General features: G+C 35.0%; 2 protein-coding genes and 2 long non-coding RNA genes across 12 annotated transcripts; 1 reads left to right on the forward strand and 3 right to left on the reverse strand.

Annotated features, from left to right (window-relative positions):
* Positions 1–230: 230 nt before the first annotated feature.
* LOC139864829 (uncharacterized) lies at positions 231–4,639 on the reverse strand. 8 transcript variants are annotated; one of them, XR_011764518.1, is made up of 9 exons: positions 4,484–4,639; positions 4,079–4,189; positions 3,728–3,812; positions 3,525–3,646; positions 3,158–3,242; positions 2,172–2,837; positions 1,782–2,022; positions 1,430–1,485; positions 231–616 (listed from the first exon to the last, which is right to left on the reverse strand). It is a non-coding gene; the product is annotated as an uncharacterized lncRNA (long non-coding RNA). The 8 variants fall into 8 exon arrangements; XR_011764514.1 differs by having other exon boundaries at positions 2,172–2,273; positions 2,734–2,837; positions 3,158–3,646; XR_011764513.1 differs by having other exon boundaries at positions 2,172–2,273; positions 2,734–2,861; positions 3,158–3,646.
* Positions 4,640–5,130: 491 nt separating this feature from the next.
* Positions 5,131–10,549, forward strand: LOC139864857 (uncharacterized). 2 transcript variants are annotated; one of them, XR_011764523.1, is made up of 5 exons: positions 5,131–5,497; positions 5,745–5,909; positions 6,414–6,822; positions 7,096–7,180; positions 10,354–10,549. It is a non-coding gene; the product is annotated as an uncharacterized lncRNA (long non-coding RNA). The 2 variants fall into 2 exon arrangements; XR_011764521.1 differs by having other exon boundaries at positions 6,414–7,180.
* A 3,644-nt stretch (positions 10,550–14,193) lies between these two features.
* Positions 14,194–19,286, reverse strand: LOC139864869 (uncharacterized). The gene is made up of 6 exons (XM_071853435.1): positions 18,675–19,286; positions 17,931–18,006; positions 17,755–17,844; positions 17,623–17,673; positions 15,356–15,400; positions 14,194–14,832 (listed from the first exon to the last, which is right to left on the reverse strand). The coding sequence occupies exons 1-6, from the start codon at positions 19,088–19,090 to the stop codon at positions 14,365–14,367; spliced, it is 1,146 nt and encodes a 381-aa protein (XP_071709536.1). The 5' UTR covers positions 19,091–19,286; the 3' UTR covers positions 14,194–14,364.
* Positions 19,287–22,769: 3,483 nt separating this feature from the next.
* Positions 22,770–24,653, reverse strand: LOC139864879 (uncharacterized). Its single transcript, XM_071853446.1, has 4 exons — positions 23,772–24,653; positions 23,582–23,671; positions 23,454–23,498; positions 22,770–23,226 (listed from the first exon to the last, which is right to left on the reverse strand). The coding sequence occupies exons 3-4, from the start codon at positions 23,493–23,495 to the stop codon at positions 22,798–22,800; spliced, it is 471 nt and encodes a 156-aa protein (XP_071709547.1). The 5' UTR covers positions 23,496–23,498; positions 23,582–23,671; positions 23,772–24,653; the 3' UTR covers positions 22,770–22,797.
* Positions 24,654–24,951: the final 298 nt, after the last annotated feature.

The raw sequence follows: 24,951 nt of genomic DNA on the forward strand, positions 1-24,951 counted from the left end.
TAAACTTCACAATGAATTCGTGTATTAGTTGGTAAGGGCGTTGTTGGAATCTTAAGGTCACATGCTCAAACCTTGCTGCTGCTTTTATTATTTTCAGATTAACGATTTTTGAGCCCAGCGAAGCGGGCTGACCCGAATACTTGTATTCAAATGGTATAAAAGTTTAGATTATTTTAATGAAAGGTAAAGGGTATTCATTTTTGAGTACGAAATATACAATGATGTTATTTAATAAATTCGTTTTGAATAAGAAACTAGTGTTGAGGTCTGCACTTCACGGCGGTTAAAGAGCACGTTAAGGGTGCATCATTTTTACTTTAGTTGCAATGACCTGTTAGAATCACCAGCCTGTTGGTAGAAGTGCGACATATGTAGACAACAATCAAAATAGACACTTCCAGCATACATGATGAACTACGACCCACGATGCGGTGGCCAACTGCTTTTTTTTTTTTTTTTTTTTTTTAAGTTCTAGTGTAAAATATTATACATTAGGAAGGAAGGGGCTATCGGCGCGTTACTGCGGAGATAAGGTTGCCTTTTAAAGATGCATAAATCAGTCTCAGCTGCTCTTGTAGCTTGAGGAGCCTTTCCTAACCTTCAAATTTGATAGCACCTGCAATAAAAGCATGGCTCAACTTTAATATACATGTGAATTAAATACATCATAAAGTCACTGAAGAGTTAGTATACATACAATAAAATTAATATATAATCATTCAACTATGGTATCTTATTATGATATAAGTCTAATATACAGAGAAGTTGGTTATGTATAAATTAACATCACTACAAATGCAGACATAAAGGAAAAATAACTCCATATTCGTTACTAATATGAGGTTAATTTCAAATTGACTGGTCTATTGTCTTATGTGTTTATGTTTTCCCTATGTATTATTCATAACGGTTTTCATCAATTACGTTTACTCACAGGTATTAAACACATATAACAAATGCACCTTCTAAACATATATATACATATACATATATATATATATATATATATATATATATATATATATATAATATATATATATATATATATATATATATATATATATATATATATATATATATATATATATATATATGCAGACTTCATAGGTCGTATACAGACAATGAGCAGAAACAAAGTACATGAATGATATTGTCAACCTTTAGTTAATAAAAAATAAATAAAAAATTAATAGCAATTTAACAACTTGGCTATTATGATATGATCGATTTATATAATACGTGAAATTAAACCGATAAAGAACGCCAAGAGTTAGCTGATTGTTAGCAACCTATCTAAAGCACCACCGTGTCAAATGTTTCATTCCCTTAAAAGCATAAGCTTTGACAGTGTAACACAAAAAGCGAAATGATGAAATTAGTGATATTATAAAGTACTAAAATAGAGATTTTACATGCAGATTTTACATACCTTGAGTTTCTTCAGCAATCCTGAAAGCTTATCTAATTGATTTCAATCTCTTATATCTACATTTGAAGAAAGGGACATTAAGTATCAACACGTCAAAAGAAGTATAAAGAAGGAAGTATTACATCCTTATAAAACGATTACGAACGGCAGGAAAATTGCAACATCCACGATGTTCATCTATGGTATACACTATTACAATGCATTGTCTCAAGCGATACATAACAGAAACAAATTCACTTGCAACTTATTTTAAATTAATAACCTATTCATCATTAGAAGATAAGAATTATCACCTTGAGTTTGTAAGAAAAAGACAAGTCATTTTTCTAGGATAAAGATCATGTGTGTTTACCTTAATTATAGTCATGTTGATTATTCGAGGTATATATCAATTGTTGTCTCTTTCATTGGATACACGTGAAACGCGAACTTGTCCCTGAAACTGAACATTCCTCCATTGATTCAATCTCCTCATGTGAATCAATATTCCCATGTGAAATCAATTACATCTAAATAACTTTCATGATCAATTTTGGTCTTATTAACCACAATTGGTAAAAGTCAAGTTGTGGACACCCATTCTTTAATATTGCCTACAATGAGTAAATAAGGTAAATAATCATTGCATGAAACTACTTATCATTTACTGTTCATATTTAAAACTCACCAACCGACGACATTCTTATCTTTAATAAGGTAAATAATCATTCCATGAAACTACTTGCCATTCTTTAATAATTACCTACAACGACCTTAAATGACGACATTCAAGATTCCTCTTGAAATACAACTACTCCTCGTACAAAGTAGTGGATGCTCGGTGAAAGACCCTTATCCAGCAGATCTGCAGAACCATTTGAAGTAAAAATATGTTAAGAACGTAATAAATAACGTATATGGTATATATCTTTCGGCACGCTATACTGATCTTTGATGGATTCAACACTTTTAACCCCTTAATGCAGTAAGGATATATGGGCTGATTAGGTAATGAGCGAAAGGAATTTTTTCCCTTTATAGTGATCAACCTAGACCAACCCAACCCATTATTACACATATGTTTTAACTTGCAAATACAATATGAACCTGTTTTTGCCCTGTCAACCAACCTGCTTAAACCACCCATCTTACCACCCCTACATGTAGGCTGTAGCAACACGGATTTTAAAGATGAACTTGTAAAATGACGACACGGTTAACGGTTCTGTAAAGTAGAATGCTTTTCGAAATAATCTTGAAAATCACTTGACCAAACTATAATTAACAACTTGCAGAAGAAAATAAAAAGATAAAAGCAAACAAACCAAAAGGTTGGATCGATACTCAGCTATCGTTCTTGGTTGATTAAGGATCAAGCTCGACTTCAGAGTATAACTTCAAATGACAAACCCTCAAAGCAGTGGCGATTCTAGGATCAAAAATCAATGGGGTCCTATATAATTTGAGTGCTACTTTGTAAAAAAGATTTCCAAAATATTACCGTTTACTTTAAAAAAAACTGTTGATTTTAAAAATATATGGGGTCCTATCCGTAAATTTAGTGGTGTCCTATTAATTTTTATTAGTAAATTATAAAAATAATTAAAATTTTAGTGGGGTCAATGGACCCCATAAGCCACAAGGTGGAGTCGCCTCTGCCTCAAAGTTAAACGTAAGAACATTTGTTTACAGATATGCAATCAAATGGCTAAACAAATGTAATGAATGAGTAAAGAAATGGTTATCAACCTGAACTTAGTGAAGATGTCGTAGAATTGAACCTTATAACCAGATCATTGACCCACAAAAACTTGAGATGTTGATAGAAAATTATCTGCAAAATATTAACCACTTAATGAAACATTGAAACATATTAATATAAACACAAATTTTCTTCAAAAAAAAATCACATAAAAATGTGAGATCGATAACTACAATTTTTATATGTGATTACTTACCTGTGTTTTTTAAACACATGTAACAAAGCTACTCAATTGCTTACATTAAAAAAGTAAATTGTGTACGAAAGTCATGATAATGAAATACCTTGTATATGATGAGAAGAGTCCAAATATGAATGCATGGGGAATCAGTTCATGGAATAGTAAGTAATTACCTAGCAACAACTTGTTGTAACATGTTCAAAATAGGGAGGACGCAGTTGTATGATTTACGCAGTTGTATGATCCAGGCGATTGTTGCCCATATACAACACATATACATATACAACACATATACCTGATATAAATACATAGTTACTTTCACTTTCATAAATATACATAATAGAGAATAATTTTACCGTAAAATAAACGAACATACCTTTTCATCGTCATTCGATAAGCCTGAGCTAAGCTGAACAGAAGCAGCAAAAGGAAGCAAAGATTTGAAATGAGGGAGACTTGGCCTGTCATTTTTGGCATAAGTTGGTCTGATAAGTTCTCATTCAACATTTATTTATTCTATACATACGTAAATAATCACTGTTATGATGTTAGCTAAATAAATCTGGGAAATGGCCCAAGTATTTATAAGTATTAATTAAAATCCCTTACAAAATCGTACATAAGTATAAGTCAGCTAAAAAAACCACATTATACGGATATATCAAAGTGACATCCAAATGTATAATTCTCTTAACGAATTAGAAATTGGAATTAAATTTAAGTTTACCTGCACTAAAATCTTTCTGCAAATCTCTTAACTAATTAAAAATCAGAATTAAATTGACGAAACACAATTGGTACGAAACCAAAGAAACCACAAAGAATCTCAAAAGCAACCCTGCACCACAAACAAAAAAGAACATTGAGTAAACAATGCAACACAGATATACAATTTGATGAAGTAAAAAACAAAAAACAAAAAATAACCTGGATACTACAATTACGTCAAGCAAAAAGATGGAAAGAGAAAAAGTTAAGAACACTAAAAATAGGGGGAAAAAATCAACAATTCAATTACAAAATAAAGGCTTGCTGCGTACGCAAGTAATAATCTTTCATCAATTCGATTAACGATAGAGAAATCAGACCTACATATTACACAATGAGACTACTTCATCAAACCTGATATTACCTGGGTGATGTAGGCGATGGTGATGGTGACGGTGATGGACGATGGCGATGGAGACTCTACAAATCGCCAGGGATGACGGATTTGCAGTTTGATTTCAGTTTAGGGTTTGAAGCTAAGGTGAGAAAAGTAGAAGCTTCAGGAAGTGAGGAGTTATAAAAATAAAAAATAAAAAAAATAAATAACCTGCTACGGTATAACAGTGAGTGGAAGGGGTTTTAGCCAGCATAATTTTTACGGTAATTAGTATATATGAATGAATGAATGAATAAATTAGGGTTTGAAGCTAAGGTGAGAAAAGTAGAAGCTTCAGGAAGTGAGGAGTTAAAAAAAAAAAAAAAAACTGCTACTGTATAACAGTGAGTGGAAGGGGTTTTAGACAGCATAATTTTTACGGTAATTAGTATATATGAATAATAATAATAATAATAATAATAATAAATATACAATGTTTTCTTTCTTTAATACATTTCCAACGCTAAAAATATTATGTGTACGTTTTTCTTTGAAAGACAAGGTTAGTTGTTTTTTTGTTAGACTCAAACCTAGTAACTCTCGAACTAACTCTCTAATAAACATGGATACGAAGCAAGGCCTCATTGTCATGTGTACGTTGTTTGTTAACAAAATTCAGTAAGGGCATCATTTGAGATTTTCGCACCGAGCATCAAAAAGTTCAGGACCGGCTAATTTGTATCCTAGGGTTTCTTGCATCTTCTACACCCTTCTGAGTTATTTTTTAATCTAAAAGTTACTCGTATTCTCTAATCTGAGCTACGCCTCGGATTTACTCAACCATCGTCACCATCCCCGTCCTCTCCTTACCATCGTCACCATCACCGCCGCATCCACCGTCGTCACAGGCACCGCCGCATCCACCGTCGTCATCTGCACCGTAGCATCCACCATCGTCACCGGCACCAACGCATACAGCATCGTCACCGGCACCGCCGCATACACGATACCGTCAGTAGAGAAGAATATACTTTATGTTGGTTCATTGAAATGAGTTAGGAGGTATGTAATTTGTAGCCAATTTACTGTAAATTTACATGAAGTTTTCCATGTTGATGAACATTTAGACGCTCAATTTATGTTCTTAACTTTAAAAATAAATTCACAACTCTGCCTGTATCATGTTTTTATGTCATTTGTAGATATTGTTAGCTCTGCTACTATAGCTACTTATTAAATACCTCTGGTCACCTAAACTGGAATCGTATAGCTACTTACAAGCTCATATGCAATATTAATTTTAATGCAGCCATGGAGTTGTTGAAAATCCGTTTATAGAAAACGAGAGTTCAAAAACCAACTGGTGGTTTATGTGGGGATAGATGGTGTCCTTGCAGGTCTTATTTATTTATCTTGAAGATCAAATAAGAGAAAATGATGCACACATTATTCAATCTTTGACCACAATACTCAGGTACTGAATACTTAGAAGATCCGTTGTGTTTCGCAAAAAAATGTATTAATTGTCTTCTCACTGCTTTCTCATTGAATTTGGTGAGGTTTTACATTATTTTCATGTTGGTGTTGTAGAGATATGAAGGTTTTTACTTCGAGTTGTTTATTGGCTGATTATGTTATCGCATTTCGATTTGTTTTTGCTTAATTTGTCATAAAACTTGATATTGTTGACTCAGCGTTTATATTCATTAAAAGTTTATTACTTAGTTGGTTGGGCAAATTTTCATTATTGTGTAATTTTGGAATTAAGTATTTGAAGGGTTGTCTCTTGCTTTATTGGGTTAGCTGAACGAAGATAATAGTTAGGGGTAATTGTTGTTTCTCACTCCTAAATGCAAATGGTTAGGGCTAATTTCTCTTATTGATATCTTGAGGTGTAATCATGTTTATTGGTGCAATGCAGTTTATCACCCCTAAATTTGGAGTATTTTTATTTTTCTGATGGAGCTTACTGGTGTAGGTTGACAAATAGGGTCCAAGGATGATAGATGAGGATAACTTCATAAATGATACCAATGTTGGTCCAGCATATAGTTGTGGAAATGTTCATTGAGGTTATTTTCCAAGTCGTTCTCCTCGGGTAAAAAGAACGGCCATATATATGAAACATGTTTCATTAACTCTTCTAACTATGTATATTTTTTCTGTTTTGGTTGTTAAAGGTTGTACATTATTAATCCAGGAATTGATTTCTTATTTATATTTACTAGATGTCGTAGGGCATGACATGAATGTCATCCTGTTACCATTTTTCTTAGCTTAGTATTTTTGATATTGTAGGCTAACGAGGGTGAGGAAAATGATGAAGTCCACAACCTTTTCAAGCTGGGTAAGAAGAAGAAGACTGAGGAAAATTCTGTAAACTTAAAGTTGGTACTTTTGGTATTTAATGATTCTACTTATATTTTTATTCTCAGTTGAAATCTGTGGAGGTACGGTTAGCACTTTAGCAACAATAGTTGCTATTCAGTGGAAATGATATGAGGATTACTCACGTGATGGTCATTGTGTTAGCAATATATAAAGTTAACATGATAACATCATTACAGCGTGAAAAGGGTGACACTAGATACATATGAAATAGATACCTCTGAAGTTGTTGGTGTTCTATATTTTACCTGTTGTTGGTGTTTTGATTGCAGTGATTGTCCCAGTTCGCACCCAAAGTTCAGGAAGTTACACTCCGCACTTCTCCGAGTTCTTTGTCGCTCTTCAACCTGAACGTAGGTTGGTGCAACTTTCATAACTTAAAAGATTGTTACTTGGTACATGATACTCTTGGTGACCTTTTTGTTTATCATATGAAAGACCCAAAACCTTTGACTCTTTGAGACTGCTTATTTGGTATTATAATTTTATGTGTATTTGTGCTTTTCTCTATTCAAATGGTTAGAGCATGAGGTGTGATCAATGTCGGTTCAGCGCCGGATGCCCACATTCTTTCAAGTGACCGTCACCCCACACCATTTCAGTGTCAGTTTCCAAAGACTTCTTCCAAAGTCTTGGCCAAGACGTTGGGAATTTGGTTGAGAGTGGGCCCCAAATTCAAAAATTGATCCGTTGCGTACTACAATTCCCCTATTTCTTCTGTCTCCAAGACACTGAACTGACCATCTTCCCAATTCCCCTGTTTTTCACCAATGTCAGTTTTCAGTGTCAATCCAGTCAACGTCCAGTCATCAGCAAGACACTGAACTAACGCTGAACTGACGCGTCACCACACCCAGTGCTCTTACATTGTCTACTACTTAGGTTATGGAATTTTGGATTTCAAAATAAGTTTTTAATGACAAACGCATCATGGACAAAATGCATAGAGGGTTTAATATGTAACGACCCGACTTTTTCGATTTGCTTTTGTACCTTGTATTTTAGCGAAACTGCGTATTTGTGCGTACTGTGTTACTTTATACTCTGGAAACTTGATATACGTGGTTTACTTCCAATTATATGTTAAAACGTGCCTTAGAGTACGTAGGATACTTAACTTGTTCACCGGATGCTTTTATAACCGTTAGTGTTATTTAACGTTTCGAATAAACCGCGAACTGCGCGCACGTTTGACTTTTGTCGTAACCGGAATATTATGACTGCGAAATATTGATTATTATTTTATAATAATAATTACCTGGGCTTTTGGATGCTTAATTTTATTTATTAGCCCAATAGTTAGTCTTGTTGGACTTTCTACCTTGTTGGGCTCAAGCCCACCCTACTCTAGCTAGTGACCCAATTAATTAGCCCAAGTATTATTACTAGTGACCCATAATAATAAATAAATTAATTAATTAATGAGTCATACTAGCATAATGGATAAGGATTATCTATTTGTCACATGGGATTCTAGCATTAGTACACACTTTAGACAACCATTATCCATAAAGCAAAGTTTTGTCTCCCCCTCCCCTCCCTCAAAATCACGGCCCTAGGCCTAGCCACCTCATCAATCCATGTCAATTTCCTTGCTTATAAATACTAGCCATTTACCTCTCACTTGTTCATTTGATTTTCACACACACTTGTTCTTTCTTTCTTTCCTTTCTAGTAATACTTGTAAGTTTTCTTTCTTCCTTTTTCTTTTCAAATTCGTGATCATCATCATCATTTTATGGAGATCAAAGTTCCATTTAGCTTTGATCTTGGTTACATCTTGTTGATTCAAGCATGAATCCTTCAAGAACATTGAAGATTCAAGCTTTCTAGCTTTGAATCTTCACCAACTTTGTAGATTCATCTTTCTTTCACTTTAATCTTGTTATTTTGTGATAAAGATTCAAACTTTTGTTTGTAATCTTCATATATCTTAAAGATCCAAGCTTTATGCTTCAAGATCTTCAAGAACAATTAAGATGCAAGCTTTCTAGCTTGAATCTTGATATCTTTTTGTTAGATCTAAGTTCTTTTTGCTTTGATCATGTTGTTTTGTGAAAAAGATTCAAACTTTTGTTTGTAATCTTCATATATCTTAAAGATCCAAGCTTTATGTTTCAAGATCTTCAAGAACACTTAAAGGTTCAAGCTTTCTAGCTTTGCAACCTTGTAACTTGTGTGAAATGGATCCAAGCTCTCTAGCTTAGGGTTCCATCACCTCTTTTGACTTGGATTGTGCTTATACTTGTTGAATTGATGTAAAGTTTGTAGCTTTAGTTGTTATTGTGAATTGAAATTGTGTTAAGACTAAGGATATGATGTAACCTTGGTTCATCATCCATCTAAGACTCATGAATGAGTTGTGTTCTTACTTGGTCTTAACATATTGTGTATTGATGGTGAATCTTGGTCAAAAGTGATGCTAAACCATCAACGAGTTGTACACTTGAAGCTACAAGTATCAAGGATGAGAACCGTGATGAGCATCAAGCACCAAGAACCCCACCGGAGCACTTGTCCACTGATTTTCGTATCTGATCAGACCACCTGGGCTACTGGAAAGTTGATTTTCAGTTAGTTCGGTTCGAGTAGATGATTTTCCGTTTAGGCCTCGTCTTAATCCGAGTTACGGTTTAGGATTTATGGCCCTCCGATAGTCACTACACCCTATTAACGTTGTGCTGAAATTTCTGACCTACTCGCACTTAAACCGTCTCCACGGTCAAACGAAGACGAGTTAGGTTCTGGAAATTGGTCAGTTGATAGGGGACTCATATACGGAACCATAGCCACTGACTATGCGTCTTTTCGATTTACGTAGAGGTCATAGCAGCTGACCGAAGTCAGCCTATTGTTTCGATCTCTATTCTTGTCAAACTTACTTAGCTTTTATGATGATGAACGATGATGATGATGACACTTAAACTTATTTTATGCACTATTAGAATTTATAAAGACAACCTACTGACCTAGTAACTTTTGATTTAGGTTGACGACCTTTCGGACCGACTTACTACTTGCGTACTTTCATTACCGACTTTACCGCTTTTATCACTGTGAGTTATAGCATCCCTTTTTACCACTTTTACTATTTTTGGGACTGAGAATACATGCGCTTTTTACGTTTTACATGTTAGGCACGAGTACTTACACTTTATATGTGTGTGGGTTATACAACGGCATAAATATTCTCTTTAGCACGGTAACGTTTAGTCATTGATTTTTGAACCGGTGAACGCGAATCTTAGATATGGATCCATAGGGTTTGACATCCCCACTCGGGCTAGTCGCGCTAGCATTTAACGGGTGTTTAATACTTCGTGAACATACGCACTCGTCAAGTGTACTTTCAGGGGGTTATAAACGTTAAGTCTAGTTACCGGGTGACCACGGTTATACATATACTTTTCATACTGTTTTGATACGCTGTTTGCAGCACTGAAATCTCGTGGCCTATCTTACGTTACTATTACAACTTAAACTATAGCTTACCAACATTCGTGTTGACTTTTTAAGCGTGTATTTCTCAGGTGCCTAGAGGTTTATTGCTTCCGTTGTTAGACTTGATGTCATGCTGTTATTGAATTGCTGTTAAGGACCCGCTGTACTAGTTATCCGCTGCATTACTAGAGATGTCTCAAATTATGAAACCTATGTTTTGCATTCGTAAACTTATGTTATTTTGGAACAATGGTTTGTAATAAGTCTTATGACATGTTATCTTTGTAAAACGTTATCTTTTTAATGAATGCAAATCGGTTTTCAAACAGCATATAGTGTTTGACCTTGTGATGATCCTGTTGTTGATGATCCGTACACGATGGTTTTGTACGGGGCGTCACATAATATATATGAACTAAGCTAAATTATACAGTGGTTATATAGTAGTGGTGTAAACATTGACATGTGGATATTCACTTAGTGCACGCTAATCAAATTTATAATAAATCTTTTTGTGAAGCCTTCTAATTTTTTGTTAGATCTGCAGGTCTTTTTATGATCTTGAAGCTGTTTAAGGATTCCCACTATTTATTCGATCGATAAGTGCAGGAAGCTTTTCCAACATTATCAGCTATTCGGGTATACTTAATAACCATGGATTGTCAAGTCTTCTTGCTAATTATACTGAAAAGGGATGGGCACCTCTTAGAAACAAAATGACTCTTCATGGAAAGCTTCGTATTCCGTCACAGAGGTTCAATGGTGGCGTGTAATTATCTTCAAATGCGGTGAGTTAATAAAAAGAAATAAACGAAGCTATGCTTTGATTTGAATCTGATATTTGCCAACTCTACCATACTACACATGTATAGTCTAGCATTTTATCTTAGGACCAAATATACTTTTCTTATACTTGGTTACACATGTATACAGTGGCGGAACTTGAGTGTACTTTTGGGAGGGGCAAAAATTATTTTATGCGTAAAATGTTTTTTGATGCATTTTTTTATTTTTATGTTGGCCCGAGTATATGATACGATTTAAGCTTCATCTAAAACCTTATTACTATCAAGATTCTTGAACATAGACGTTATAAAATTACTTACAAGTAAATCGTAGCAATTAGTAAATTAATTTTGTATTGTATATTGAAAAGACATATACATATGTATATATATCCATAGCTATATTAGGTAATAAAAATTGATGAAATGATGAAAATAAAAAAAGAAGACAATATATTAATTCAAATTCATACGGAGTAGTTCATAATAGACATAATTACAAAAATGGTCACTGTGGTTTGTCAAAAATTGCATGTTTAGTCACTATAGTTTTTTTTTTGCAAGTTTAGTCATTGTGGTTTCAAAAAATTACAATTATAGTCACTGTGATTTCAAAAAATTGCAATTTACTCACTGACGTTAATTTGATCCGTTAAGTGTCAGTCACATGCTTAGCATGTGAGGGTACTTTAGTCCTTTTAAATTATAGACTGAAACTTAATTACCCTTTCTTTTTCTTTCACCTCTCTTCCAACCTAAAATAAATAAATCCTAATTTTTATCCACCAAACATCAAAGATATTTATCATCTTCAAACATCATCAAAACAAATACTCCTATTTAAATCTGCAGCTACATCAAAATAAATACTCCTATCAAATATAAGAAGAAATGGATAAAGCTACAGATCTACTTCATCACCACCACCAGTGATGGAATCCGTAATTAATTCCACCATTGGTCACAGCCGTAATTAATTCCACCACCACCACCGGTGACGGAATCCGGTTCATCGACACATGTGACGGCCTTCACCGTTCACCGTAATTAATTTCATCACCATCACCGCCATCACCGTTCACGGCCTTCAACACCTCCACCATCACCGCGATCACCGTTTACGGCCTTCAACACCTCCACCATCATCGCTGCCATCGTCGTGTCTCTTGCTGGATGGTTTGCAGATCTGGGTTTTAATCAGTCAGAACTGAAAAGGTTTGATTTGAATAGTTGATTAGTTTTTCTTTTTGTTTTGGAGTTTATTTGATGAAAGTGGATGATCTGGTTTAGTTTTTCTTTATGTTCTTTATGCAGATATATAGTTTCAACAATTTGTTTGGTTTGTTTATGAAAAAAGCTGACCATGTATATTTTTGTTTTGTACTTTATTTAATAATTGTAATTTTGATTAAGTTTTAATCTTAGGGTTTTAATTTTTAATGGTAGTGATTGAAGAAAAGGGTTCGAAAAAGTGAGTTTGTGATAATATCTTTGATGTATTTTTTTCCCATACTTAATATGTTTGATTAAAGATAGATTGGGTTTGTAAAATTTAAATATATGTTTGATATTTAGAAATTGATTGAAGAAAAGGAAAATCAAGTTAGGGTTTAATTATTTTAGGTGGAGAGGAAGAGGTGAAGTAAAAGGAAAAATAGAAAAGAAAAATTAAAGGACGAAAATACCCCTCACGTGACAAGCACATGATGTGTCTTAACGGTCCTAATTCACGTCCGTGAATTTTAGTGACTAAATTTGTAATTTTTAAAAACCATAGTGACTAAAAATGCAAAAAAAAAAACCATAGTGACTAAACATGCAATTTTTGACAAACCACAGTGACCATTTTTGTAATTAAGTCTTCATAATACAAGTAAATTAGGTGAAAATAAAATAAACTATACTGTACTCAAAAGAGAGTGGTTTCACGTGTTTCAAGGACAAATACTACAGAAAAGAAAAATGAGTATCTCTCTTTCTTCAACCTTCATTTCCAAACCCCATTTCCATCATTTTCTGTATTTCTTCTTCAAAATTTTACCTCAAACAAAATCTACCATGAAATCACTATATATACAACATTACTTACTCAAAAGGTAGTAGGGGCGGATATCCTTCCCTGCCCTCAATAAGATCCGCCCCTGCATGTATAGTTGCTTCATATCTTTTGCAATAATTTTGGAAAGACGATCGTCAAGTAATCCGTCGCGGCAACGCGCGACTGACCACATACTTGTTATAGTGTAATTATAGAGTATTTTGAGATTTAGAGAGAATAGAGAGAATTAGATTGTGTGCTTTCAACCAAAACCCAATACCATCTATTTATACTACACTTGTAGGGGTAAAATGGTCCATAAAAATTCAAAAATCTGCAAAAAAGGGTAAAAAACGGCTCTTTTTTTTTAAAACCGAAACAGAAAAAAATCCGGTTTTTATCCGGATAAAAAAAATCCGGATTTTTATCCGGAAAAAATCCGGTCCAATTCGAACGTTAGGATCCGGTCGGATCCGGATCGGATCCAAGAACCGGTTTCGGATCTGACAAAAACCGGATCTGACCGGATCCGATTTCGGATTTTTTTCGGATATTTTCCGGATCCGGTTTTTTTGTGCATATGTACGCTTAAACCTTGATTGTCCTCAAACTAACTATAGTTCAAAACATCTCACTTAAAAACAAATTACTTGAATTTTCAAAGCAATAGAAGTTTAGAGCACAATAGGCCAAGTGCAATAAGCTCGAGAGAATTTATATCAACCCCTCCCCCACTTACAATCATGTAATGCCTTAATTGCGCAGTCTTCTCTTTAACTCCCAATGTGGTGAACTTTTTTCGGTTTTTTCCTCTTCAACACAACAATCAATGGAAATGCATGGGGTCATTATGTTACATGAAAAAAAAAAAAAAAAAAAAAAAAAAACAAATTAAATTCGAGAGGGCAAGGGATAAAGGGAGTTAGAACTTCCCGGGCATAAAGCCGAAGATTGGGGAACGATGGTGACAAATAGCGCATAACTGACTCGGCATAAGAACATCATCTATTCCTCGATCGTTATCACACACAAATTTCAACACAACATAGACTTTGCTGAACTTAATGTCAGTCTTGGAAATTTAGCACATCCACACAAACTTTAGGCACAAACATAATAAACAAAAGAACATAACATAAAAGGTGACGGCATACAAGGTCCACCGCCCTCACCATTGTCTCACAAACATAACAGGAATTTAAATAGTTCAGCAAAGTACGTAACTAAAATAAGTCCAAAATATAACAGTACGGATAATCTAACGGGCACGCAGGCCCTCATCTCAAATAATCTCCGTATGGCCAAAAAGATGAACCCGATCCGTCCCTTTTGGGGCGACCATTGGGAAACTCCCGTTGAAACCTGCGTTGAGCATCCTCTAATGCTGCTCGCTCATCATAAACTGGTGCTGTAGGTGGGTGAGCTGGGTTATCATAATACAAGGGCCTCTGGTAGTGAGTCCCATAATACTCGGCCGGGTTTGAGGAGAATAACTCGAAATTGTGCCGATGCCAATCCCCACGATAGTTACTCCAACCCAGATCATATCGCGTAGCTCTCACGATATCCTCAACCCTCTGTTGGCTCTGCTCCATTCTTTGTTGGCTCTGCTCCATTCTTTGCTGGTGCTGCTGCTGCGACTCATTATACTGAGTGAACTGTTGTTGCCGCTGCTCATGCTGGGCATCCACGTTACGAAAACCAACCCGCATATCGTGAAAACCTCTAACCATCTCTGAGTGTAACTGACCCATCATATCAACAATAAGAATCCAAGATGAAGGAAAAACACAACGTGCAAGTATAGTGTAGGCATCTTGAGTTAAAGAAACAGTAGACACTAGAGCCAATTCACAATATTTCTAAACTTTGCACAATGGCTGTTTGAAGGTTTTAGGCATGTGACATCAGGTTTTGAAGGTTCGGACTCCACACGCTGTATTTGGATACCACAAGGACCCCCGAAGTTGAAAAAATAGTTTTGGACTAGGCCTGTTTTTTGAGGTATACCACAGGGACCCCCCGCGTAATTTTGTCTCTACCTTGACTCATAGTTATGGAATCTCAGGTGATAAAAACTAATACACAGTTGACACTATGGATAAACAGATATAGTAAGTATAATAAGAGCTAAAGTAAATGCATGAAGTCAAACAACACCCTGACATCCAGACAACCTTGAAGGATAAAACAGCATGCAACATGAGGGAGATAAAGAGGCAAGTCAAGTAGTTTTTGTGATAAACTATCAAGTCAACGTATATATACCTTCTGTTCAAGATCTGCACATTTAGCTTCGAGTGACCGCAATCTCTGCAACCAAAGAAATATATGATGAGTATAATGGGAGAAAATTAAATGCATGAAGCCAAACAATACAGAAAGACAAACTTTATATATAAAACAGCCCGATGCAGGAGGGAGATAAAAATGTGAGTCAGGTACTTTTGTGATATATATATATATATATATATATATATATATATATATATATATATAAAGTGGTAGGATCAAGAGGGAAGTAACCATTCGGGGGGAAGCGGGGGGAAGCAAAACTTTTTTTTTTTTCCTTTCGTTTTTTGAAAAATCTTTGTTCACGAACATTATAGATGAGATGAAAATATGAACATTTAGTAGAGACACTTTGTGATAAATGTTTTTATTTTGGCGGGAAAACGCTCGAAGAAGTAATATATAACAATTATCGTGTTTTTCGAGCGTATTTTGAGGTTTTAGCTATTGGTGTTTAGATATTAGGGTTTAGGGTTTAGATTTAGGGTTTAGATTTAGGATTTAGATTGAGTTTTTAACACGAACGGTTTAGATTTTAGGGCTAAATTTTACTTCACAAAACATGAAAAAAAAACGTTCATATACTTCACGAACAATATTATCTTGAATGTTATTTTTGTCGATCGTTTTCCCGCCTAAATAATCACATTCATCACGAAGTGTCTCTTCTAAATGTTCATATTTCTGTTCATATTTTCGTGTGATCTTGATGCCGGGAAAAAAAAATTTCAAAAAAAACAAAAAAAAAAAATTTTTTGCTTCCTCCGCTTCCCTCCGATTGGTTAATTCCCCATTGATCCTGCCCCTATATATATATATATATATATATATATATATATATATATATATATATATATATATATATATATATAGTGGTAGGATCAAGGGGAAGTAATCAATTGGAGGGAAGCGGGGGGAAGCAAATTTTTTTTTTTTTTTTCGTTCTTTGAAAAAACTTTGTTCACGAACATTATAGATTGGATGAAAATATGAACATTTAATAAAGACACTTTGTGATAAATGTTTTTATTTTGGCGGGAAAACGCTCGAAGAAGTAATATATATCGTGTTTTACGAGCGTATGTTGAGGTTTTAGATATTAGGGTTTAGATATTAGGATTTATAGGGTTTAGATATTAGGGTTTAGAAATTTAGGGTTTAGGGTTTAGATTTAGGGTCTAGATTTAGGATTTAGATTGAGTTTTTAACACGAATGGTTTAGGGTTTAGGGTTTGTGGTTACCCAAAACCCCAAACCCTAAACCCTAAACTCTAAATCGGGCTAAATTTTACTTCACAAAACATGAAGAAAAAAAAAAAACGTTAACATTCTTCACGATCAATATTATCTTGAATGTTATTTTTGTCGATCGTTTTCCCGCATAAATAATAACATTTATCACGAAGTGTCTTTTCTAAATGTTCATATTTTCGTGTGATCTTGATGCCTGAAAAAAAATATCCAAAAAAAACGAAAAAAAAAAAATTTGGTTCCTCCGCTTCCCCCCGATTGGTTACTTCCCCATTGATCTGCCCCTATATATATATATATATATATATATATATATATATATATATATATATATATATATATATATATATATATATATAATCAAGAGGGAAACACTTTTACTTTTTTGGGAGGAAGTGGGGGCAAGTAATTTTATTTCGTTTTTTTCGATTTTTTTTTTTTTCAGGCATCAAGATCACATGAAAATATGAACATTTAAAAAGACACTTCGTGATGAATGTTATTATTTTGGCGGGAAAACGCTCGAAGAGAAAAATGAGAACATGCATCATGTGTAATATTATGCTTCTGAGTTTTTTTTAGGGTTTAAAAATTAGGGTTTAGTAATTAAGGTTTAGAAATTAGGGTTTAGAAATTAGGGTTTAGATTGAATTTTTAACACGAACGCTTTAAAGTTTAGGGTTTAGGGACTAAATCCAAAACACTAAACCCTAAACTCTAAATCGGGCTAAATTTTGAAAAAATATTATTAGGAATAACATTACTCATGATGAATGTTATCAATTAATTCTTCGATCGTTTTCCCGCCTAAATAATAACATTCATCACAAAGTGTCTTTTTTAAATGTTCATAATTTCACCTAAACTAGATGTCTGGAAAAAAAAAAAATTCGAAAAAAACAAAAAAAAATTTACTTCCCCCCAAAAAAGTGCTTCTCTCTTGATTATGACCCTATATATTATATAGATTATGACCCTATATATAGATTTACCTTCTGTTCAAGATGAGCACGAGCACATTTAGCTTCGAGTGACCGCACTCTCTGCAATAAATTTTTTTTGTGGTAAGCATGAAAGTAAGATACTACAAGTCTTCAATTTTCTATCAGTTTCAAAGAGAGGACCTCGCGTAACTCTTCATCAGCAACACAGACCCGATTTACATACAGAATCCTAACATCCTTCACTTTGGATACTTTGTTGCACTGAGGGCACTGATAATTAAAAGACAAGTGTAATCAGATAGATAGTTATGCAATTAGACAATTATATATTGTATTTCTAGAAAAAATAAGTAAACCTTCCCATGACTCCGACGATTTTTAAGCCATTTCGTTACACAAGACCATCCAAATAAATGCCCACAAGGAAGACAACTGCACTCAGCACATGATAACAAACAGTGAGTCAAAACTGTAAATATCCAGCTCTATGCTTATCAACAAAAACAAATCATTCAAGATATTTAATTGAACCTAAGAAAATAGAAAAATTATTTTAATTCAGACAATTAGTTTCACTTCAAACTTTATTGATTACTCAAGTAATATCTCAATTGTTTTCAGCCTACAAAGAAATTTTAATATGCATTGGAGTTTAATTACACTACTGAACTAAACCTAATATTCGGAGTGTCACTAAGAGCACTAGGAGTCGTTCAGTATTAAATCTCAGTGTTAAGCTTAACAAACAATGAGGCCAAAACAGGGAAAATCGTTCAAAATCGTTAAGTGTTAAATCTCAGTGTTAAATCATTATTTAATTGTTTTTTTAACACTTTTAATAATATTATTTACGAAAAAGAAGGGAAAAAAGAAAAAGAAAAAAAAAACAACACAGCGTTGCCTAGTTAACGGTGGTGCCCAACGCCGAGGTTTAACGCCGATTTAACGGCGGTCGGGATCCCACCGTCCCCACCGTTAAATCTCCTTAACGCTGAAAAATAAGCTCGACTCCTGGTGCTCTAAGATCATATATATTAATCATACAACTAACTTCAATGTAAATTGTAAAATTAACAATGTGCAAATATCATAATGCATACCAAACTTTGTGGTCACCACCGTCAGTCCAAGCTTCATAGCAAATAGGGCATGTTAAACCATCAGTATCACTTTTATTTGAATCAATATTTCTTCCTTCAGAATCATGTAATGCTGAATTTGAAACCGAAACCGGAATCACCTCATCGACTTCTTCACCTTCATAAGCATCAATTTCTTCTTCTTCTTCTTCTTCTTCATCATCATCATTATCATTATTATTATTATTATCGTAATCTTCATAATCGTCATCATCGTCATAATCACTGCCGTCATCGTTTTCTACTTCGTCATTTTCTAATTCGTCATTTTCTAATTGGTCGTCTAAGTTCAAGTGTTCCAATCTCTCTTCTAAAGTTACGTTGTCTTCGATTTGTTCTTCTTCTACTTCGTCTTGAATGGATCTGTTAAAATCCATTGTTTTTTGTGATAGTATTTCTAGAATTAAAAACAGAAACACGAAGGATAAAAGAGGAACTACATCAATATTGTACTTAGGTTTCAATATTAGGGTTCCAAAGTGCCGTTTGCCTGGCCGTACAACCGACAGGTTTGGGGTTTAAGTCAAGAGATTTATATATTTGTGAAATTTGCTTCGATCTCAGTTCAAGACACGGTTGCTACGGACTGGAAAAAAGTGCAAAAAAAAAAAAAAAAAAAATGCCTGAAACCCCTAAAATTATATTGTCAAAAAAGTGTTTTAGTGGACACTAGTCAACCAGTTTTTAACGAAGGAAATGCTGGTGTTATTTGATATTTTGATGTAACTTATGCATTGTATTTTTTTTTTTTTACTCTTGGGGCTGGAGGTCCTCTTGGAAGCAATCTTTTTATCCGTCGAATAGAGAGAGGGAGGACTCTCTCTACTCTTGTGAGTGTTTCACTCGGGGTGGAGAAATGATTTCTCTTTATTCTAGGATAGAGGAAGGATTGTGTACGTCCCACCTCCCCCATACCTCACACATGTGGGATTGGGTATTTGTTGTTGTTGTTATGCATTGCATTTGCAATGCTGTCTTATTTTGCGTTATTTGCTAGTTTATACAAATACTGAAATACACAAAATATATAAATACATCAAATGAGCAAATAATAATTAAATAAGTAGTCATTTCATTTCATTTCATGCCATTCAATGTATAAGATGCAAAATACCAATACTAGTCCGACATAAATAACAACAAAATACCAATACTAGTCTACACTTAGAACATTGATGAAATGTTGTCTAAACTTGAACATCGAACAAAATAACAAAACGAACAATCAAACACAATTTAGCAACAGCTTATACATTCTTATATTTTTTTAGAAGACTTAAACTCTTCTTCTAAAAGACTTCAACTCTTCTTTAACTTGTGGCGGATTGTAAAAGTTTTGGCAAAAAACAAGCCTTAGCTTGCTATTTCTTGAGACTTGACTGCACTATTTCTCCTAACAAGAATAGTGTATGCGCCACCCACATTGCCCTTCTTCTATGCAATGTTTTTCAATAAACTTCGCTCAATGTTCGGAGGTACGTGTTTCGAGGATGAAAGAAAATCCTACGAATTTTCCGGTATTCTGTAGGTCGCGTGTTTTGGTTCTCGTATTGTCTGTATTCGGAGGTTGAATAGCATGGTCAAAAAGCGAGACCATGGCTAGACCACAAACTCTAGGTTGGGACAGATTATTGGGAGGGCACGGGTGGGCCATGAACCTCCCAATATTAAGCTTGTAGTTATTGTTTTAGAGTTGCGTAAGTTTATAAGTAAATGATGTAGTGATTTGGAAAGTACATGTAAGTTTAAATTCTAAATTGGTGTAGGATCAATTCCAGTTATTATTTTTAATTTGTGAGTTGTTTAGATTGCCTCTATCTATTTTGTTTTTTCCTTGCATTGCTTTCTACATCTCTTGATTGTTTAAACTATTTTATGACTATATATGTTCTATTATCCTCTAATACTAAATGTGGCGAGTTGTTACTGTTCATGAAGTTAATTTAGTCATTTTACTTGATTTATTAAAAAAAACACGTTGCTGCCTTCTAATTTGTTACCCTTTTTGTCTATCTTCAAAATAAAAAAAAACCCCAAATCCTTTCGACGGCAGACTATGGCGTATGGCTTCTTATTCGACGCCGCTACCTCCAATGAATCCGTCACGATTTTCCGAACAAGACGATATAAATTTTATACTATCAATCGATAACAACCGGCTCATCAAAAAAACTGTAAACCCTAGCTATTTGAAATAGACGGCCGTGATCCTCCGACTTGACTTCTCTGATTGTCTTCAACCTCAGGGTATCAACGAAACGATCGTTTGTTATGTCATCAAATTGCTCATATGGACATTGTATGCCGTTTTCGTAGACCTCACAATCTGTTGTTACATATACTTTTGTTGATTTTTTTAACTTGATGATTATAATTCATTGAGTTATGAGTTTATTGAATGGAAAATAATTCAGGTTCAATGAAATGTGTATCGCCAAGTATGTTTTTTATTAATCTTTCTAGCCTTTCGCATATACTATATATTTTGTGATTCATCGTGAATCCTTGCCTTCTTCATTTACCACTGCGTTTTAGGTTTTGAGTTATTTCTTTGTGTGTTTTACTGTTTAATGTTGCATGTTTGACTCTGCTTATTCACACTGACACTTCAAGTACTTAAGGTGTTTGGTTGTAGTCTAGGCAAAATGATATTTGATGATGTGGTTCATGAGAACTTCTATTCAATGTGATCCGAAGAGTTTCAAAATTTTCATAGTTATGGGATTGATAATTTGTTCAGGTTTGACCAAATATAGTCAAAATGACCTTTTTGGCAGGATCAGAAGTGCGTAATTTTGACTATTAAGATTATAATTAATCTTTAAGCTAGTAGTCAATTTTGGTTAAGATTGAAAATTCAAGTGGGTTTTGAAAAAATCTGCCATTTGACTTGAAAAGTCAAAGATTTGATTGTTTTGATTGCTCCTCAATGAATTCGAGTCAGTTTGAACTGGGCTACCGACTCCGGTCATGGTAGCCAAGTTCTTGGTAAATGATTGAGACAAAGAATGGATGTAATGATCGATGATCTACACCATTAGCTCCGATACCATGTTTTCAAGTATAAATAATGCAGAATGTGTTTATTTATGAGAATTTGTATCAGCTATTTCAAACTGATGAAGTGAAGTTTTCATTTACATATGATGTCGTTTTATACAAGAAAATACTTAACAGCTAATTCCTACTTAAAGTATGGATTCAATCTACTTTTGGAATCACTTTACATAATGGGAAAGACGCTTGTATTATATCCAGTTTGAATGACTTGACTTGTGGCTGAGTTTATGCTATTCTATGACATCCTGTGATCATCTATAAATGGATATGATGAGAATGTCTTTCTGTGATCCAAGGTCAAACTACCCCAAAGAGGTAATGCTCCAAGTGCAGGCACTTTTGTTGCTATTCTTTAACAGTTTTTAGTATTGTGTCTGCGATCTTTATGGTCATGTGTTGGCAACACCTTAGTTTTATTTAGAAGTTTTTTATAAGGATAGTTGGGATGAACCTGAATCAGCATTACTTCCAATTGTCCAGTGAAGCAGCAGATGTTAGTGGGAATTAGGAGATCCTTCTATTGAGTTGAACACTAAATTGTATTCAGGCATATTTAGGTAGGATAAAATTATTATTTTTTTGCTAACTAATTATATCAGGATGATACTTTAATAAATTGTCATCTTTAAAAAACCATAAATCCTAAAAATATATGTGATCTCATAATTAAATTTAATAGTGCCATACGCAGCTTAAACGGTATTTTGTAATAAAAATAAAAATAATCCAATACACCACTAGACTACATATTCAACCTCGACTCCTCGAGCAATGTAGGTTGACATTCGATAAAGGTATTAGGAAAATTATAATAATATAATAGCAAAACACACCAAATACGGGTTACGTTGCACAAAAGGTACCCAAAAGCCACCCAGAAGTCTCAACGCACATAAAGAAGTCCTAAACAATAATCCAACAATTAACTGAAACAAGTCTTAAAAACATACATAAACTAATAAAATTGGGGCACATAGGCCCTCATCCAGGAAAAAGTGTCCCACGGGTAATGTGATGGCTTCGGCTACGAGGGATGGGACTGTTCAGCCTTGTCAGAACTCTGCTGGTGTCGACGCTGAATCTCGGCTAAGGCGACGGCTCTGTCATAATTAGGGGGTGTGAGTAGAGGACTGGAAGTCCCCAAATTGTCCCAATGGTGTGGTACCGGGTACAGTGTGCTCTTGAAGCCCCGGAACGCATAGTACAACTCTTGATTATGACGCATCCAGTCTGACGTGTACCTCAAGACACCCATATCATAACTTATCCCATGCATATCATATCTCATCGCATCTAGAACGCTCCGACTGGCACTGATATCATGTGGCATGCGTGCAGCCTCGGATGCATACTCCAGCTGATGTGTCTCCACGAGCAACCGCAGGCTGTCTAGCCTAGCCGATATCTCCGAAAACTTAGACTTGTCCGGCCCCCGACCACCTTGCCAAATAAGCTGACGAAAATAAGAAAATTATAGACATTTCCTCTAAACAGTGGTTTGCAAATGGGCCAGTCGGGTAATAGGGAATGCTGGTCAAAAACAAGAAATGAAAAACGTGTTGGGTCAAGAAGCATACAGTTGGGCTGAGCTACAAACCTTTAATTTGAATATCCTCCGAGTATAACTGACCCATCATTGGAACAATAAAAATACAAGATGATGGAAAAAACAAACCGTACCTCCGTTTGAAGACCAGCACATCTAGCTTCGAGAGACCGCATTCTCTGCAACCAAAGAAATATTGTCTTCTTAATGAAAATTAAATACTACAAGTCTCAAATTTTTATATCAGTTTCAAAAACAATACCTTGTGTAATTCCTCATCAGCAACACAGACCCGATTTACATACAAAATCCTAACATCCTTCAATTTGGATACTTGGTTGCACTGAGGGCACTGATAACATTTAAAAGACCGGTGTAATCAGAAAGTTAATTAGACAATTATATATTGTATCTCTAGAAAAAAAAATAAAGTATAGACACGGTTGATGAACCTTCCCAAGACTTCGACGATTTTTAAGCCATTTCGTTATACAAGACCATCCAAATAAATTTTCGACCCCATTGAGGTGGCAATTTCAGTCCATAAATAGTCTATTAGAATACAACTTTCTCTCAGGTAATCAGTCATTACAAAAGATTATAACTTCCGTTCATAACTTCCGGTCTGCTCCATCTTCTCCGGCCAGTCCTCTGGAGGAAGATGGTATGACCCATATGTCGAAGCCCAATGGCTTTACGTCTTCATCGTCGTGTGATAATCGGGTAACTTCGTTTTTGATTTTCAATTTCCCGGATTCATGGACCCGGGTTGATTGTCGGAGAGTCTTCGAGAACTATGGTGCTCTCAAAGATGTGTATTTTGCACGGAAACGATTGTTGAGTGGTCAACGTTTTGATTATGTTCGCTTTGAAGGTATTACCGAGATCGAGTCTTTCTCCAAAATCCTGAACTCCATTCAAATAAATGGAAAATGGATTCGAGCCTATAAGGCTTTGGAGAAGAAATCTGCAGATCGCGATAAGAAAGTTGAAGATTATCCTACTTGCAGGCACCAAGATGACATCCCGAATATTAATGGTTTCGAGGATTTTCCTCCGGCTCCCTGGAACCGAGGTCAGGCTAAACCATTTAAATGGGGTGACAAAACCGTAGCTGAACCGCCCACAAACCGTGACTCCAAGCTATTTCAACTCCCTGCCAACAATCGAATTGAAATTAAGATTGGATTTAAAAGTTTCGAGTTTAACCTTCCTAAGTCGGTGAACAACCACAACCTTGTTTTTAACTTTAACAAAGATCGAGTTTCGTGGACGTTGATCGAGGTTGATAATTCTCCGGTGAATGATGTTTGTGGAGACGCCTTAAAGAAACCTCAGGGCTTCTCTAGCGTGGGTGAGGATGATATGGTCGAGTCCCATTCGGGGGCAAACAAGGATCCTAGCTTGATGGATAAAGATGTGTCGAGAGTGGGTACAAACTTCGATCTCTGTGATGAAGGGTCCATCGTTCAAGATGAAGTTGGTGAGGGTCTGCCGCCGACGATGAGGATATTGAAGACGGGGAGTTTATCCCAGTTACGTCCGACGGAATTCCGGCGTCTGTTTCACCGCCGGATTTGGTGCCGGGAAAATATTCGTCTGCAGATGATGAAGATGGATCGAGGGACGAGG

Source organism: Rutidosis leptorrhynchoides, chromosome 1 (assembly GCF_046630445.1).
Source record: "Rutidosis leptorrhynchoides isolate AG116_Rl617_1_P2 chromosome 1, CSIRO_AGI_Rlap_v1, whole genome shotgun sequence".
Taxonomy (NCBI): Eukaryota; Viridiplantae; Streptophyta; class Magnoliopsida; order Asterales; family Asteraceae; genus Rutidosis; species Rutidosis leptorrhynchoides.